At 47.8% G+C, this 19,136-nt stretch overlaps 1 protein-coding gene across 3 annotated transcripts; it reads right to left on the bottom strand.

Annotated features, from left to right (window-relative positions):
* Positions 1 to 448: 448 nt before the first annotated feature.
* On the bottom strand, positions 449 to 18,236 carry RARS1 (arginyl-tRNA synthetase 1). 3 transcript variants are annotated; one of them, XM_065849356.2, is made up of 16 exons: positions 18,165 to 18,236; positions 15,660 to 15,759; positions 12,660 to 12,794; positions 11,966 to 12,154; positions 8,261 to 8,372; positions 7,162 to 7,262; positions 6,662 to 6,783; positions 6,227 to 6,347; positions 5,814 to 5,943; positions 5,380 to 5,484; positions 4,267 to 4,445; positions 3,648 to 3,757; positions 2,930 to 3,035; positions 2,006 to 2,178; positions 1,586 to 1,833; positions 449 to 597 (listed from the first exon to the last, which is right to left on the bottom strand). In XM_065849356.2, the coding sequence occupies exons 4-16, from the start codon at positions 12,128 to 12,130 to the stop codon at positions 488 to 490; spliced, it is 1,782 nt and encodes a 593-aa protein (XP_065705428.1). In that variant the 5' UTR covers positions 12,131 to 12,154; positions 12,660 to 12,794; positions 15,660 to 15,759; positions 18,165 to 18,236; the 3' UTR covers positions 449 to 487. The 3 variants fall into 3 exon arrangements, with proteins under 3 accessions (XP_065705428.1, XP_071670917.1, XP_065705427.1); XM_071814816.1 differs by lacking the exon at positions 18,165 to 18,236 and adding an exon at positions 16,301 to 16,444; XM_065849355.2 differs by lacking the exon at positions 15,660 to 15,759.
* Positions 18,237 to 19,136: the final 900 nt, after the last annotated feature.

Raw genomic sequence — 19,136 nt, 5'->3', positions numbered from 1 at the left:
GGAACCTAAAATGTGACTCAACAGCATTAAAATCCAAAATACGGAGTATTCTAAGGTATAGCCCTTTTTCATTAGCAGAACTTGTTCTCTGACAGGCCACTGCCTTCAAAAGATATACTTGTACTTCAGGTTAGAAGCATGCTGTGTAACTTGTGTCTTTTCAATAGCAAATTTCTACCACCAAAGCTTCAGATGGGTCAGGAGTACCCTACATCCACGGGATCAAGTTAAAGCAGGAGAAAACCCTGAACTCCTCAGAAAGGTAAGTGCAAGTATCATCAGAGTGTTTATATCCCCCTTAATGTGTATTTAAGTTCGGAATTGCAGAAGGATCTCACCAGTCCAGATTAGCAGCAGCACCAGGACCTCCCTCCCCTCTTTCCTCCCTCCCTTCCCTCTCCTGCTCTGTGTTTCTCTGAACTCCACCCCAAAACACACAGACACCTCCAGTTGTTCATTCCCTTTATTGTCATCTCACAGGATGCAGCTACATCCTCTGCACAGGCTTAATCCCCAGGATGTCAAATCCTTTGGCCATGACGGTGGCAGTGGCTTCACACAGCAGCAGCCTCCACATGTTCACCTTCACGATCTGGCCTGGAAAACACCAACACATGACCATGAGCCAGCACTGTGCCCTTGTGGCCAGGAAGGCCAATGGTACCTGGGGTGGGTTAGAAGGGGGTGGTCAGTAGGTCAGAGAGGTTCTCCTGCCCCTCTGCTCTGCCCTGGGGAGACCACACCTGGAATATTGTGTCCAGTTGTGGCCCCTCAGTTCCAGAAGGACAGGGAACTGCTGGAGAGAGTCCAGCGCAGGGCAACAAAGATGCTGAAGAGAGTGGAGCATCTCCTGTGTGAGGAAAGGCTGAGGGAGCTGGGGCTCTTTAGCCTGGAGGAGACTGAGGGGAGACCTTATTAACGTTCACAAATATATAAAGAATGAGTGTCAGGAGGATGGAGCCAGGCTCTTCTCGGTGACAACCAGTGATAGGACAAGGGGTAATGGGTTCAAACTGGAACACAAAAGGTTCCACTTGAATATGAGAAGAAACTTGTTCCTGGTGAGGGTGGCAGAGCCTGGCCCAGGCTGCCCAGGGGGGTTGTGGAGTCTCCTTCTCTGCAGACATTCAAACCCGCCTGGACACCTTCCTGTGGAACCTCAGCTGGGTGTTCCTGCTCCGGCAGGCGAATTGGACTGGATGAGCTTTCCAGGTCCCTTACAACCTCTGACATTCTGGGATTCTGTCACAAGAGCTGAAACGGCTGCTCAGAACAACTAACAGTGCCTTCCCCAGGGAACTTCATCCGCCCACAGCCTCCCCATGGCACACTGGGCCCCCTCCTGCTCCCCCAAGCCCAGCAGACTGACCAGCCCTCAAGTTTCCAGCTGTCTAGTTGCTCAAAACTCTCTGCTCAACCTTCCTGCTCATGGGCAGGTGATGACACAGGCTGTGCCTGCCACCTTCAGTCCTCCCACAAGGACACTTGCTCTGCAGCAGCAACTAGTGTGACAATGGCCTTCCAGTGCAGGGAAACAGGCGGCAGATTGCCCGTAGTGTGGTACGTGGCACTGGCCAACACTCACCACTCTGCCTGTCCTTCTCAACGCAGTAGCAGTTGTCGTAGAACTCGGTGAAGGTGGTGGCCAGCTCATAAAGGTAGTCACAGAGCGTGTGCAACAACAAGTCCTCCAGGATCTTCTGCAGGATCTCCGGAAACCTCAGGATGCACTTGCCCAGTTTCCACTCCTTCTCGTGGTCCAGGATGAGCACCTCTTCCCTGGCTGCCTTACGCAGCATCTGCTCGTCAATACTGGCCAGGCGAGCAATGGCTCTGCAGTGATCCAAAACACAGTGTCTGTGAGGGTCCTGTGGGGCTGGCCTCTCTCTAGGCTAGCACAGGCCACCCACTCATCTCCTCTCTTGCCCAGTCCTGGGCTACCAGGCCAGAAGAGAGCGATCAGCCCCGCAACACACCGGGAGACTGTGCCCTGGCAGCAACCTACCTGATCCGTGTGAAGGCGTACAGCAAATACGCAGCTGTGTTTCCTCGGTCGTCCAGCATCTTGTCAAAGGAGAACACGTAATCGTTTAGTCTGTTGTGGGAGAGATCTGCATATTTAATGCAGCCAAAAGCAACTGATGTCTGGGCAGCTTTCAGCTCTTCTGGTGTGAGGACCTGTTGCAATTTCAGAACAGGTAGCAGTCAGGAGGAAGAATGCTACATTAGCATCACAAATCGCTGCAGGCCACCTTTGCCACTCAGCAGGGCTCAGGAGGAAAGCCCAGGCCACCAAGGGGACTGTCCCATCAGTGACAGGCTCACATCCACCTTTCCACCTCAGGGCACCTGACAGCCCCACATCAACCCCCCACTTCTCCTGCTGTCACTGGCCCTGAAGTGCTGCCCACGCTCCGCTGGGTCCTTCTACTGCTGAGGACCCCTGTGCCCCATCATGTACCATCCTGCCAGACAGGTTGGATGCTCATACTGTGCTCCTGTTTCTTACAAACTGTGTGTATGTTGCAAACACTAGTCCTCCTACCCTTAGAGAGTGTTTTGCATAGTCGCAACACTCATAAAACCACCCCTCCGGCGGAACAGTGTGCTGTCAGCATGGCAAGCACTTTGTGTCCCAGTCACATGAGCCTTTGGGAGACACTCAAGGTGTTTTTTCTGTGCTTCCTCATGTTCCCGTTTAAAAAGGTACCTTTCACTTAAAACCTACGCTGCACAGCACCAAGGAGCACCAAGCACCTTGCCCAAACTGCTATCAAATAATTGTACTGATTGTGTATACAAGCCATGTCACCTCCTGGGCAGTTTGGTAGTGCCCATGTTCTCAGCTCACATCCAGAATGGGGAAACCGTAAGTGTGTGAACAAACCTGGGAAGTTCTCAAGAAAGATAAGCTATTTGTCACAACTACCTTGTCCCGTTCCTTGTCTTTTAACTTGTCCATTGATCGTTTCAGCCCTTCTTCCAGTAGATCTATAAGACGCACGGTATCTCCTGAACGAGTTTTGAACTTCTTCCTGAAAACAGAGAGCCAAAATGACCACCTGTGTAAGAGGCAAAACACTTCCACCCTCTGCCTGGGGTGCCACATGTGCCCAGGCACATCCAGGACACACATCAGAACTTCCTGCAGGGATTTCTACTGCTCACACCTTATGGCTTATTAAAAAAACACATGCCCACAAACTCCTTCATACTGAAGAAACTGGTATCACATGGACAGCTACAAAACTGATACAACACCCATGGGGTGTCCGGGAGGGGTGAACAGGAAGGCTCACAGAACTGTTCCAGCTTCAGACATTAGGCGGGACCCAATAACAGTGCCAGACCTCTGTCCAGCAAGTCACCTTTAATTTTCTAACAAACCTGCAGCAAAACCACCCAGTCTGCAATGGGACGTGACCGCCAGAGCGCACTGGTTTAACCACAAATCCACAGAGACATGAGAACAACTCTGGAGTGCAGGGGCCTGGCTTGCAGATGGGCCACAGGTTCTTTTCCCAAGTTTTTTTTGCTTTTGGCACGCGACATACACACTTGTAAACAAACAAGAGCAAGTCTGCTGCATTCACTCAAACATTCTCTGCAGAGTACACACAGAGGAAAAACCACACCCGAAGACTTACTTGTCTTCTCCCAGCACCACTCCGAACGCAGCATGGGCCACTCTGGTCACTTTGGGATCATACCAGCCGATCATCTGTCCAGCTGCAAACACTGTTTGTAAATGCACCGACTGCAAGGAACAAACACCAACAACTGGTTCTCAAGCCACTCCTCCAGGTGCAAGTTTTCTTCCCAGTTTTATCATCTTCACAATGCTACTTTCACAATAAGACTTAAAATGTTCCTAGCTCCACAGACAAACTCCCTTTCAGAAAGCTCAGCCTTTCAAAGAATTTTCCTGGCTTACAGAGGCAGCAGCTGGAAAATTCCCACCACTGCTCAGGTTCAGAGCTGACAACCTTACATTTCTTCAAGGAGAAAAGACCCAAAAATAAGCAGCACAAACCTTATTCCAAACTCAGCCACTGAGATTTAGGCTTCATCAACCTTCAGTGGTAACTGGGTCTCTCCCAAATCAATCAGTTCTAGCGGCTCTTCACGGAAATCATCAAACCAGATTCACCATTACAATAAGGACAAGAGTAAATATACCACCCTAAAATCCCTTTGGTGTTCCGTTGCATCTGTCATTTAAACACACTTTCTGATATCTGTACCCGCAGAGGTTGGCATCCTCACCTGGCCGCTATCGACGACATAAATAAGGATATCAGCCTTCTCCTCGCACAGCCGGTGCTTAAGAGCAGCTAAGTCAGATGTGTCGTATGTGTAACCTCCGTCCGATTTCATGATTGTCAACGGGACAGGGAAACCTGGAACAAACACAATCTTCCGGCCATCATCCACCTGGACAAATCCTAGAAAAGCAAAGGAAAAGATTGTGTTGTAGTGCACAGCAAGGTTTGTGGGCCAGCATCAGCAGAAGAACTTACTGGCTTCCTGGATGTTACCAGAAAGAAAACACCATGCACCCACATTATCAAATAATTAATGGCTCACAAAATGAAAAGAAAAAAAAGAAAGAACCTCCCTTGTCAGACAAGTCACTGCACTTCCAGAACTCACACTACGCACAAGAAAGCAGATCTGTACAGATCTGGCTTTACCAGAAGAGACATAATTCGATTTAAAAACTCCCGTCACTGGCATCCAGATCCACCTTTACAGTCACAATAACAGCATCACATAGTGTGGTGTTAGAAGGCGACAGAAATTCTACAGAGATGCAACAAGGACTTCTTTTAGCATAAAGTCTTTCAGAGATAAGACGAATCTGAACACTTCAGGTGGTGAGACTCAAGAACTGCCAAATCCAAACAGGAACACATAAACACTTGTTATGCTCCATTTAGCTTCTTGCCAGCCTCAAAGTCAACATGATCCGAAAATGCCACAATCTGCACAGAGACTTCTCAAAGTTCCCACACAGGTACAACACTAAGACCGGGAAGTCTGTCATATATAGCTCTTTGATTATTTACTAAGGATACAATAAAATCCAGCAGTACCTCATCCTATTGCTTACAAATACCACAGACAAACTGCTTTTGGTGTCAGCAAGAAGGATTCAAGCTTTCTGAAATAAAACAGATAAGAACCAATTCTGCTAATGCTTCTCTGGGGGGAAACGCCACAGCAGATCCACTCGGGAAATGTGGCTGAGAAAAACAGCAAGGGTGGGGAACACGCAGCTTCAAAAACGTCGGTCCTAAGCCTCACTGAATAGGAGCAAGGTTACCTCGTTCATCCTGACAGCTGCAGAATTTCTGACTCCAAGACCAAAAGCCTCACCTTTATCTTCAAATTCTTTCACAATGTCTTTCATCATCTCATGGTAGAATGATTCCCCTCTTTCTACGAGTGTGATGTCCAAACAGTTGTAGATTTTCTGGAACTCTTGAGGAGGGAAACAGAACAGAATACTTCCATTAAATGCACACAGTGGGAATTAGTGGTGTATGTTTATCAGTGGGCTCAGCAAGTCCCTAAGGTATTTTCCATCTCTTGGTGGAGCCATCAGACTAGGTCTCAGGACACAAAAGATTTCACTGAAAGCCTCCACAGACTGTCCAGTACTCTGGTTGTATCGGCTTTTTTCTTTAAGCTTCCCATAGTGGTGTGGCAGTGATTTTCAAAAGAAAACTAGAGGATGGGCTCAGCCACAAAGGTGAGAAAAGACAGACTGTTCTACTGTTGAGATACGCTTCCGAATCTGGCAAAGTCACCTTTCCGCGACACGTCACAGATCAGCTCCCATGCTTTAATGAAGTCTGGGTTTTTGCTCTGCAGCAGCACCACGCATTGGTAGGCACGTTTCTTAAATTCCTCCTCTGTGTCAAACCGCCTCTTGGATTCCTATGGTGAAACACATCATGAAAAAGCACCTCTGCAACAAGCTAACATTCGTACCCGGCTCTCCGAGAGTATTGTCTCAAAGGTAGAGAGGAGGATGCTTACAAAGCCCGTTAATCACACCCCATACAGACACTCAATACCAGATACCACAATTCACTAGCAAGTGACAGGTGATAGCAACAATCTATTAACAGTGATTCAATTGTTTTGTTTCCATTTGTAAAGCTCCTCAATCTGCTTTTCAGATGTTGACATGAATATCACACTTATTTGCTACAAATACCTTGTAAAAAGCTTGGAGATCCCCAATAGGAGGAGAAACAGTTAAGTAATCTGGAAATTTGTCTTGGAGGTGAGCGATGAGCATTCCAAACTGGGTGCCCCAGTCTCCTAAATGGTTTAACCTTGAAGCAATCAAAGAGCACAATAATAATCATTTTTCGAACATACGCTTTAAAATACATGCATTTAAAAAATATATATTCTAAAAGAAGAAACACCCGTAATATCAGAAACGCAAACCTGGCAAGCCCCTGGCTTCACTGCAATAAAGCTGCTGCCCATCTTGACTCCTAACCCTGCTACACTTGCTCAGCTTAGTATATACATAAAGGATTATTTGTTATATGCACATAAAAAAAGGCCAATACAGACCACAGTATAAAGATTGCACAAATTCAGCCAAACAAGCCCACCCCACCCAAAAGTCAACTCTCACCTCAAAACATCATAACCTGCAAATTCGAACAGTCGGCACATACTTTCTCCGATGATGGTAGACCGCAGGTGGCCAACGTGCATCTCCTTCGCAATGTTAGGGGATGAAAAATCCACCACCACCTTAGGGGCAGTACCAAAGGAAAACAAACGAATAAAAGGCAGCAGTTGTTATCACACCCACATGCTTAACCTGGTTTGGCTGTGGGTGCAGGGGGAACAAGGTGGCGCAGGCAGAGCAGCACAGGCTCCCAGAACAACCCTGGCACAGCACGCTGTCCCCAGGGAGGCCTGTCCCACACCCCCACAGGCCACACCAGGTACATGCAGCCCAGCCCACGCCCCCCTGGCCCCTGATCACATCCCCCTTACTCCGCTGTAGCAGCCTCTGCCGTGTCCCATCTGCCCAACAAGCCACTCTGGGGGGAATTCCAGGGCTACGTGACCTCCTGCCCGTTTCACCTACACGGGAGCAGGACGCCTGTGTGCTCACTGCTGTACCTTTTTCCTTTTGCCAACAGCCGGTGGTTGAACTCCATTAATCAATAAACTGCTCAGCTGCTTCGACACAAAATCCTTTCTCAAGTGGACGTTGATAAAACCTTTAGAGGAGAAAACCTGCAATGAGGTGGGGCTGCAGAGGTGCCTCAAACACTTTTTGTTTCCTTCCCCCTTAGATTCCTGTTTCCTCACATCAAGGACAAGAACATATGAAGTCAGCTTGACAAAACAAAAGAATTTTTCAGCAACAGGACAACAAATCTGTCACTAGAAGACAAATCCTCTTCTCAGATTATGAAAGTTTGTTTCACACCACCACAGCCTTTACTGCAAGCTAGTCCACTGACATAACCTTTTTTTCACACTGACACTCAAAGGTGCATTTATAAAAACATTTTATAATGAGAAAATAAATAATCTTGCCAGGGTTTGCAGAATGCAAAACCAAATCCTGCATTGTATCCTTTTTTAAATTAATATCCTAAACCACATAGTTTCACTCTGGATAATCCACACTTGTGGGATGACACTTTTAGTTCTCCTGCTTCACAGAGCTAATCAACGAACTTCTGCCGAAGCACCTGAAGGGCTGTGCCACAAGATTTTTGTGTTTATGCTGAAGCCCTAACGAATATGAGTCCTTATATTGCTTCCTGAGTCACAGGGACAAAACAGATGCAGCAGTTAACAATCTCCAGGCTACTCCAGCATCTCAGTGCTGAGAGGACAAGGTCTCCTCACCATACAAGCAACAGCAAGAGGGCACTGGGATTTTTGCTGTGATTTCATAATTGTGGTCTGATACTCATCACCAACATTTACAGGGGAAAAGCTGGTGCCTTAAGGATCAGAGGAAAAATTGTTAATTAAAGGGCTCAGGATTGTACTTGTCAGTTCTAACAGAGAGACAGGTTTTCTGTTACTGCAGAAGCATGAGGGTACAAAGCTCCCCAAGACAGAAGAAGTTAATTCACCTTGTACCAGCAGCTTTAAATCACAGAAAAGTTGAACACAACTCGGCTTCCCTGGTCACCATCCAGTATAAAACTGTCTGATCACCTTTAAAACATTCAAAGTGTGTAACATGAAACTATCTTACCAGGACCAGCAATCTCAACCTTCTCAATGCATTCGTTGGCAGGAATATTTTTTGCTATTTTCTCAGCGATTTCTCTTGGGCTAACCTTCTGTTCCTTGGTTTTGAGCAGTATCTGAAACACAACAAGAAAATCAACTAAACATCAATCCTCCAAAACATTCTACAGAGTGAAACAGAAAGCATAGATACTGCAGCACTGAAAGGTCCTCACAAGCTTTATGATGCAGAGACACAGACAAAGAAAAACATCTCTAGCAAATTTTACAGATTAGATCAGCTCCTTCTACACAGCAGAAGTCAAATGAGACACAACACATTCACTTCCTTCTGCTAAGGGCAATTAAAGGGTACTCCCTCTGTCAGAAGAAAATCTTCCAGGTCATTTTTCAATAACCTGTTACGTGGTTTGGCGAAATTCTGTTTCTATAAGGTAGTAAAAGGGACAAATTCTTTAAAAATCAACAGAGCCGGCACAGCCCTTCACACTGCTTCAAAATCCTGTTCAGCAGTCTCACAGGCATGCACAGCTCTGCCAACATCCCTATGCGAAGTTTTGAACTGTGCCTACGGTAGGTGCTGAGTGTGGATTCAGTGCAACTCTGCTGATTCATGATTATAACCAACCAAAGCAAACTGCCTTCAGTCCTACCTTAGACTCAAACTTAGTAAACAAGTAAATGAATGAATTAATAAAATTCAACAACCCAAGCAAAGATAATCCTAACATTGCCCAATTTTCTTTGAAGAACATCATAAAGACTGCTGGTAAAGCAGCTCTCCTTTTCCCTCTAGACACAAATAGCCCACTGTGAGGAGCTCCAATAACGCGATGCAAATTCACACGACAGAATCAAAAAGATCATCTAGGCCAACTGCACAACTTTTCTGTCCATTCCCGAAACCTCTTCTCATGTAGCTTTCCGCAAATCTTAGAAAAACACCCTTTAGAAGGATTCTGTGAGCTATGCCAACCCAGCCCTTGCAAAGCACTACATTCACACTGTTTAAAACTACCACAACTATTTGTTTCTGAGTACGTGATTTTCCATTCTTACTGTGATGTGTTTGAAAATAATGTGTTGCCTCACTCCCATCAAGGGCACAAGACCACACACCTCTCTGTCAATTCAGAATTTAGACCCACTACTGCTCGTATTTGCGAACTTGTGGTGCTGTATAATGTGACTTCTATTGAAGTTCCAGCTTCCTGTTTAACCTGTCACACAGCTGATCGTAACAGGATCCTTACAAGATGGTAAAGGCTTAGAATGGGCAAGAAAATAAAACCTTTGTAGCCTTTAATGCTACTCAAAGTGCAAACTACAGGAAAAATAAATTCAAAACTGGATTATGGGCATGTTATAGCGGATTACAGGCATGTGTGTTATTTGAATCCTTCCAGCAACAGTCACCGTACTCCTATTACTCGAAGGAGCAAGCAGAGCTCCTGGCTCCAATCCCAGGCATGAATATGCTAACGAGTTCCCAGGAAAACAATACCCATTTGTGAGGGCTGCTTCCACATGGGTGCATTGCAGGGAGAGGCTGCAGCCCCGCACGTATCAGAGCTGCCCCTGGGTCAGGACCCTTCCCTTCGGTTCCTCAGGCAGCCCCAGTGACCGGCGCTCCAGCTTTGCACAGGGGACACCCTGGGGGACACGACTCTCTGGGAAGACGTGCCCCACCGTCAAGTCCCGAAAACTTAGGCCAACAGAAAGTACATAACCTGCTGCTCTCAGTGGGAAGTGACTGCACTGCATCCCCTGGCTCTGGTAGACTGATCCACTCCGAGCGAACATTGCCAAGGCCAGGCCCAGCACACACAGCTCGCCTTGCCAGGGAAAACCGCTACAGCCAAGCCCAGTACCAGGAATCATTATTCACCAGTACAGCTGACAGTCTGCAACTTGAAACCCTGGCTGTTCAGACACTAAGTTATGCGAACAACGTTGACACTGAGAAGCCAGGACTGCTCGAGAATCCCAACCGTGACTTAATTGGGGTAAAGCAGCGGTCAGAGCAATGGCGAAGCTCTGAAAGCCCGTGTCAGCGCAGTCACCCAGGGTGCTCCTCTGGCTGGAGCCCAGTCACAATGTGCTAACAAGACCACGGGAAGACGACACATATTTGTGAGGGCTGCTTCAGCCTTGGCACTTCAGTCCCAGAGCCTGCTGGCTGGCACGTATCGACACTGCCTGGGAGTCAAACTCATTGTGGCGGGACAACAGACAGAGTGGCTGCGGATGACAAGCTGGGAGAGTAGAATTCCATGTGTGTCAGTGCATGTTCCATGTGCAGATTACCAGTCTAATACATTAATAAAGGTGACTTGACAACAGAACACTTAAAAAAGAAATGTTGCTTCTGTTGAGACTGCAAAATAAAAAAAGATCTGTAATTGCAAAGAGGCTACCTATTCACTCAAAGGCATCAATGCATTGAAAGTCTGGGCACTTTAGCTCCTAATGCACAACTTTCTTTCTCCCCCACCTCCTGGCTTTACTTCAGCACAGTCCCAGCCCACTGAGCCAGTCCTGAAGTGTCTCTTATTCTGTTAGGGTTCTCTTCGGCCAAATAACTTCTAGAAAGCAGCAACGCCATCATTTTCAAACTGACAGTTGATACTAGCCAGGTTAAAAAAAAACCCACTGCTTCCTTTCCACACACTTAACAGGTGTTCTGTAAAGCGGAACCATTATTACAGTTGCCTGAAAAACCTCCAAGATCAGAACACTGTAACAAAAAAGTAATGTTTCCTGCCTTTTCTTTAGTTGAAAGAAAATACAGATATCGTTAACCACAGATGTGGGGATGCTCACACAGTCAGCTCTCAGCTAAGGCTGGGATAACAACCACCAATAAATAAGACAGGAGCACAAACACAAAAATGAGTGCAGAGTACCAAACCCAAATTCATTAGAAAGAACATTTGTGGCAAAACTGGAAATGTTAAAGGAGCACAACAACAATCATTTAAACCCAGCAGTAGCCAGGGAATTAACAAGAGACTTCTGAAAGAAAGGAGTGAGCTAGGGCAGAAGGACGGACAGTGCCAGAGCAGCAGTTTACTCCTGGTTGGAGACTGTCAGAAGGTGCTTCCCACACCATCGGGCATGTGTTAGTGGGTGGGGGAACCTTCCAACACCCACAGCAACCAAAGGGGTGTGTGACAAGGGGAGCTCACACCCCAGAGATGGGGCATGTGTCCATTATCCAACCACCTCGTGCGAAGGGGGCTGTGCACACAACTCTGTGCAAAGGTGTGGGGGACATTGTACTTCCCTGCTGTTACAGAAGAGCTTTTAGAGATTTGCAGATATTTAGCAACATTTTGTAACTGTCCAGAACTCTGATTTATTGTTTTGCTGATACGAGCTCCAAAGATATAGCTCACCAATTGGTAGTTAATTGCACACCACTAGTAAATCAATGCAGCACTTAAATCCTGATTTGATTTAGATCCCACGAACTGAGCAGCTTTGCGGTGACACACACGTAACTCTCTCATATCAGTCATCTCAACAGAGGTTTACAGGTCTGCTCTGTGAAGACAAATGCTTCCCCTAAAATGCCTTTACATACTCACTGAATTCTCATCCCAGAGGCCGGCAACAAGCCTCAAGCAGTTCTCACTGTGCTATCACGTAGCTCCCACCAGACAACATCCTCATTTTCTCCTCTCTTTGTAAGATCACTCAGATTTACCTGTGTTATGCCCATGGCGCTGTTACACTGGTAATCCCCAAATTTGGGTTGCTGACTTGGTGTCACTACCAGTGGAGGGTTTTCTAAGTCTGGGTAGGCAGCTTGAATAGCAGCTCCGAAGATCTCCTGCAGACAGCTGTTGATGTTAATCATGCTTTTTGCCATTTTACTTCTTTCCTCTTGAAGGCTCTGAAAAAAACAGTCCAGAAGGCACAACTCACAGCATCTGAGGAACTGTTACATCCCACTTCTTCCCTCGGCTGCCTGGCAAAGCATGGCTGGCAGATTTGGCTGACACCTCTGGGCACAGGAGCAACATTTACAACATCAAAATAATGTGATTCAAGAGCTGCTTCTCCCTTCAAACCTCCCAGCACAATCATTTGCCCTGAACGCAGGGCTGCATCATTTCTCCCACCTCTGGCAGTGCTTCTGGTAGCGACCTCAGCTGAGCTGCCCGTTACACAACTTGCCAAGATGTGATGGTGTGGAACCTACTGACACTTCTCATAAAGCAGGTCTCTGTTTAAGGGACCAAGAAATACCTTATGTGCCACCAACAATTAAGGCATCAGAATGCAGAGTGAGCACGCTGCCACACATCACTAGCTGTTACAAACTGACATCATTTATTTAGCTTGTCTTACTGAGAACAAAACCCACATGCTACACCATTAGTTCCTTATTGCCTTACCTTTCGAAGGAAATTTAACCGATACTTAAGTTTTGCGTTTTCGTCTCGCAACCCCTCCAAACTTGGGGAGACTCCCAAGCACCCAAAGTTCTTCAGACGCTCTATTTCTGCAGTTAACAACTTGATCTCGTTTTCCTGAAAAGCAAATTAAATTTCACACAGTAATTCTTGGGGTGGGGTGACAGAAGGTGAGGAGCTGCAAGGTCTCAGATAGAGTTTTAGTTTAGCCTCATAAAGGTAACAGCAATGACGTGTACATTGAGTAATTCCAAACAACTGATGTTTAAAGGTGGTTCCTATTTCTGTCTAAAACAAGGACTCTGAAACAGTCTAAAAGAAGTCAGTAAGACAATAACCTCACTAATATTAAGACAGAAGTGCAAGAGAGACAACAGGTCACGTTATCAAAACATGTTCCCAAAATAAGCACTTTCTACAGCTTTTTAAATCTAATAAAGATGTCAAATGAAGTGACTCAAAACTCCCTAAAGCTCCACCACCTGGTTCCACCATCTCATAGGCCACGGTTTCTCTTCCAGAGGATGAAACCACAACCACTCACACAACCCCAGCAAGCTCAGACACCAGCTGGTTGGAAGCTGCTGCATGGAGCAGAAATACTCCTCGCCCCACGACCTAAAAAAACCCAAATACATGAAACCTCATAGCTGGTGTCCATGTGTTGTCCTCTCCATAAGAGGCGCTGTGCCCAGCAGCCACAAACCTGGCTCACAACCAGAATTAAAGAATTAAAGCGACTCGATGCCGCAAGGAGTACCCGCCAGCCCCTCACCTGCCTGCGCAGGCTCCCCAGCCCCAGAACACCCACGGCAGGAGCCAGCTCAGGCTGTTGCTGCAGTCAAACAGGCCACCAACCCCCATCAAAAAGGGCTTGTTTGCTTTGTTGCTCTTGAAACAACCAGAATATTTAAATAGGGAAAAAAAATAGGGCCATCAAATCTTCTGGTCTTATACGTCCACCTGAACAACAGCTCCCACAAACGCCACTAGCACGGCAGATGCTCAGAAAACCTCAGCTGAGCCAAAACATTCTTAAGATTGGGCTGTTAGCGGAGCAAGCTCAAAGCGAGAACTCTTGTGGTCATTCTTCATTTGCGCTCCAGTTTCCAGCACACTTGACAGCCTCAAGGCCTCCTCTGCTACAGGAGAACAGGATGCTTGCTGCACGTTCAGATGGGAAGGAAAAAAAAACCTGTATCAAAACCTGTGGTTTGGCATTTAGCCAACAAAAGACACTGAACAGCACAGCTGGATCTCAGAAATAACTCACTTCAAATAGTCCAGTGCACCATTTCCTTTTGCAGCATACTCTTTTCTTTAACCCAAGGCAGATCCCCTGAAAATCAGGCTGTTTTTTTCTCACCTACCTTTCCTCATATGAACAACACAAAATACATTTTTTCTTATTTTCAACTTTTCTTACTGGCCTGAACTGGTAGCATTTTATGTAACACACAGACCCATTTGAAAAATGTTCAGACTGAACTTCAAGTTTAAAACAGCACAAGAGAGATTTCATTGCATTATTTTACAGTTGTTTCGCTGTAAGTTTCTGCACGTGTTATAGCAACAAACTGACTTAAAGGCCTTGACACTGGAGTAGTGACATGTGTAACTCATCCACCCCGAGCCTACAATGTGCTTTAAGAAAAGCACAAAGTTATCTTCTACTTGTAATATCAAATTATCTGTAAATTATTGTCCGCCTGGTATTACCTTCTCTCTGGTGAAGTCACCAGCTTCAGGACATGTTAGCAAGACCCTTAGGAAAGTTTTGCATCAAGGACAAATGTTGTCCAGACCCAGAAATTTGCATTCTGCTTTTGAAATTAAAATCACTACATATGGAAGCAAACAAGCAGCTCACACGTATTCCTCCTGCATTAAAAGACTCCCCCAAAGCTACAGCCATCCAGATATTTCAGTATCATTGGTAAACTTTCAGAACAGAAATTCGGTTTGGATTTTGCTCCATAATCCAAATGGCTCTGGCCCAGACTGGCACATCTTCCTCTCATGTTTTGTGCTCCTCTTCTGCAGAAAGTTTCTGTAGCAGACTTTTTGTTACTTGACCACGAACTGAAAGCAAAAAGGCTTCACCATGGTGCTCCAGCTGCCCATCCCAATATTGCTCCTGCCACTTCAGTCTCCATTTTTCTGCTCATTAACAGCTCATACTGATGATGAAATGAGCTTTTTATTCAAAACCATGCAGCAGAAAAGCCTGAACTCGGCAATGATTACACTGGGTTACGATCACCGCAGCTGGGTCCCCAGTTCCTGGGTCAGCCAGGAGGGGAACAAGACCCGTGACCGTCCTCTCTGGTGACCAGGGACAGGACATGAGGAAACTTAAAGAAGCTGCATTGGGGTAAATTCAGATTGGACATGAGGAAAAAGTTCTTCACTGAGAGGGTGGTGGTCACTGGAACAGGCTCCCTGGGAAGTGGTCACAGCACCAGGTCCATCAAGAGTTCCAGGAACGTCTGGACGACACCCTTAGTCACACAGTTTAGTGTTGGGTAGTCCTTTGAGGGGCAGGGAGTTGGACTCAGAGATCCTTACGGGTCACTTCCAGTTTGAGACACGCAATGATTCTGTGACCCTCACACCCATAACCACGCTGCTGAGCTTGCTGGACACTCGTCTTTAGACATTCACATGTTATAAATGCCCCTTGTCACAACTTGTGATAAACCTACTTCTCTAGCAAATCATCTATGAATGCCAGATATTAAAGGGATATTATAAACACTACATTATTTCTGAAAAACAAACTATTACACTGAACTACAGATACTCTGCTCTGACAGTACCATCCAAGTGAGGGAGACAAGGCCAATACAGCTCCCATCTACAGAACATGTAATTGTGAAAAGGAAGGAAAAAGCTGCTGTTTGGGACATGAAGTGTCACCCCCTGGATTGTTGTACCTGCCCAGCCCTGGATATATCACAACTTGTCAATAAAGGGTCATACCTGATGACCACCTCATGAGAAGCTGCAGGAATTACATGAGGCCATGCTGACATCTTCAAGGGCTCTTTGGTCAGCTCAGTACTAGAAATCTTCCCCTCACCTGTGAATACAAAAAAACTACAGCTTTTTCCATAGGACCAAGATTATCCTTGCATTTTCCCTTAGTGTATAAGAATGTCTACCAAAGACTCTACTGAATTAACAAGAAACTTGCATAGGCTCCTGTCTCTGGGCTTTAGTCTGACTCTGCACTCCAATTCAATGTCAATCACGCTAGAGCCATTTATTACAGAAACAAGCCTCCTTATAAATGCAACTATTCTCTGATCACACATCCACGCTCCAAGCATGCATTCGCTAACTGGCTATCATCTGTGTTCACAAGCTGTCCACACACTGAAGCCTCACTGCTGATAGGTCCGTTGATTTACGCCACGTTGAGGCCCTGCCACGGCAGCATCGCCTCTCTCCCACAGCAGGTCCCGTTCTCAGCTCTTGAGTTGGCCTTGAAATTCCTGGCCTGGTTCAGTAACAAATCTCCATCTAACAGCAACCCCTCCACACCTTCCCCTCCCTTCTTGCCTCCTGCACGGTTTGATCTCTGCTCCTACTCTTTGAGCTGGCTCAGTGCAATAACTCACACGCTCTTTGCTGGGTTATTTTCCCAATGATTCCTTTTGCCCTCTCACAAAGTGCTCCAGGACACGCTGCAGCGCCAGGGAGCATGCTGCTGGGAGCGAGGTGACAGGTAGATTCAGGCTCAGTAATTCCACACGGCCTCCTTCAGACTCCTGGAGCCAAAGAGCCGAACACTGTCCCTCTTGCTGTCCTTCAGAGTGACTGGGATTTGCTTATGGACTAAAGACCAGACAGCAGTGACAGCAAAGGGAGAACCACTCTGCCGGAATACCCGAGATGTCCTTCCTCACTCAGCAGCTACAAAGGACAAACACAAAGGCAAAAAGGAGTTGCAGAGATTCAACAGGCAGATTTATTGTCATATGTTTGAATTGTGAGTAGAAAACACACTGAAAAGTTGCTTAAGAGCACATGTATGGTAGGCAAAAAACACACGTCAAATGTCCAGAATATGTCAGTTAGGTACTCTTGGGGCAATATATGAGAAGTTAACCTGTAGGACTCAAAGTTCTCCTGAAGCTGTCTCTGTACTCTTCTGTCAATATCAGTCATTGACTATGATAGACCCGGTAGTCAGATTTTATTATTATAGTCACTGAAAAGAAAATGGGTTGTCACAATCTTTTTTCCCCAACCCAAAGCACGTTATTGCTGCAATAATCCTGAGAAAGCCACACCTGCAGTGCAGCTGGGACATTCTGCCTGGGTACCAGAGCTCAGGGAATGGCACCAAGAACCTGGGAGGTGACACACACCGTGTCTGATAGCTTCTCACTGCTTTTTGTTTGGAAGTTCTTTGCAGAACTTCATCTTGAACCCATACCCTCACTGGAAAGTGCCATGAGATGAACCACAGCCATAAGCACACAACACAGGGGCTGGGGAATGAGAGCACTTTAGAATCATTTCAGTTGGAAGAGACCCTCAGGATTGAGTCCAACCATAACCTAACCTCACTCTGGCACTAAACCATGTCCCTAAGAACCACATCTAAACACCTTTTAAACCCCTCCAAGGATGGTGACTCCACCACTGCCCTGGGCAGCCTGTTCCAATGCCCGACAGCCCTTTCTGGGAAGAGTTTTTCCCTAATATCCAATCTAAACCTCCCCTGGCACAACTTGAGGTCACTTCCTCTCGTCCCATCACTTACAACTTGGGATAAGAGCCCAACACCCTCCATGCTCCAACCTCATTTCAGGCAGTTGTAGACAGCGATAAGGTCTCCCATTCAGCCTCCTGTGCTCCACCAGTGCCCTCAGCCGTTCCCATCACACTTGTGCTCCAGGCCCCTCACCAGCTTTCTCAACTCCTCTGTACTCTCTCTAGTACCTCAACGTCCTTTTTATGATGAGATGACCCAAAACTGAGCACAGGATTCAAGGTGTGACCTCACCAGTACAGTGGCACAATCACTTCACTAGTCCTGCTGGCCACACTATTCCTGATACATGCCAGGATGCTCTTGGCCTTTTTGTCCCCCTGGCTCATGTTCAGCCGCTGTCACCAACACCGCCCAGGTCCCTCTGCCAGGCACTTTCCAGCCGCTCTCCCCCGAGCCTGCAGCGCTGCCTGGGCTTATTATTTCCCTGTCTTTCTCACGAGCAATGAGAGCAGCTGCGGAAGGTGCTCAGCGCCCGGCTACCCCCGGGACCGGCCTCTGCACCCCAGCGTCCGGCGGGGCCTCGCTCTGCCCACCCCCGCCTCGGCCTGCACGGACCCAGAGCGCCCCGACCGCACCCCCTGCCCGGCGGGCCCGCCCGTCCCCTGCGCCCCAGAGAGCACGGGACCTCCAGCGCCTCCCCCGGCGGGTCCCGCCCCCGCCGTGCCCCGCATGGCCCCGCTGTGTCCCGCCCGGTCCCGCACCTGCCGCGCCAGCCGAGCTGCGGACTGCGCCACGCGCGCCTCCATCCTCCGGCGACCGGAAGCGGTACGAGCGGAAGCGGAAAGCGCGGGAGGCGGGGAAGACTGGCGCTCTGCGGCAGCGCCCCCGAGCGGCGGGGAGGGCCCGGGCAGAGTCCTGTGTCCGCCGTGCCCCCGGCGGGTCCGGCTGGGTCGGTGTGTGCGTGTGTGCGGAAAGAGGCCACATGGAGGAAAAACCACCACATCCCTCGGGCCGGCACTGAGAGACGCTCCCAGAGCCCTGAGCACAGCAGACGGGTCAGCGATGGGCAACGGGCTGCGACCTCAAAAGCTCATCCAGTGCAATCCCCCCATGGAGCAGGAACACCCAGCTGAGGTTCCACAGGAAGGTGTCCAGGCGGGTTTGAATGTCTGCACAGAAGGAGACTCCACAACCTCCCTGGGCAGCCTGGGCCAGGCTCTGACACCCTCACCAGGAACAAGTTTCTTCTCATACACAAGTGGAACCTCCTGTGTTCCTGTTTGTACCCATTGCCCCTTGTTCTGTCACTGGTTGTCACCGAGAAGAGCCTGGCTCCATCCTCCTGACACTCCCCCTTTCCATATTGATCCCCATGAATGAGTCCCCCCTCAGTCTCCTCTTCTCCAGCTCCAGAGCCCCAGCTCCCTCAGCCTTTCCTCACACGGGAGATGCTCCACTCCCTTCAGCATCTTGGTGGCTGCGCTGGACTCTGTCGAGCAGTTCCCTGTCCTTCTGGAACTGAGGGGCCACAACTGGACACAATATTCCAGGTGTGGTCTCCCCAGGGCAGAGCAGAGCGGCAGGAGAACCTCTCGGACCTACTGACCACCCCCTTCTAATCCACCCCAGGTACCATTGGCTTCCTGGCCACAAGGGCCCAGTGCTGGCTCATGGTCACCCTGCTGTCCCCCAGGTCCCTTTCCCCTACGCTGCTCTCTAATAGGTCGTTCCCC

Source organism: Patagioenas fasciata, chromosome 14 (genome assembly GCF_037038585.1).
Source record: "Patagioenas fasciata isolate bPatFas1 chromosome 14, bPatFas1.hap1, whole genome shotgun sequence".
NCBI classification, from domain to species: domain Eukaryota; kingdom Metazoa; phylum Chordata; class Aves; order Columbiformes; family Columbidae; genus Patagioenas; species Patagioenas fasciata.
This window is presented reverse-complemented; position numbering and strand designations above follow the sequence as displayed.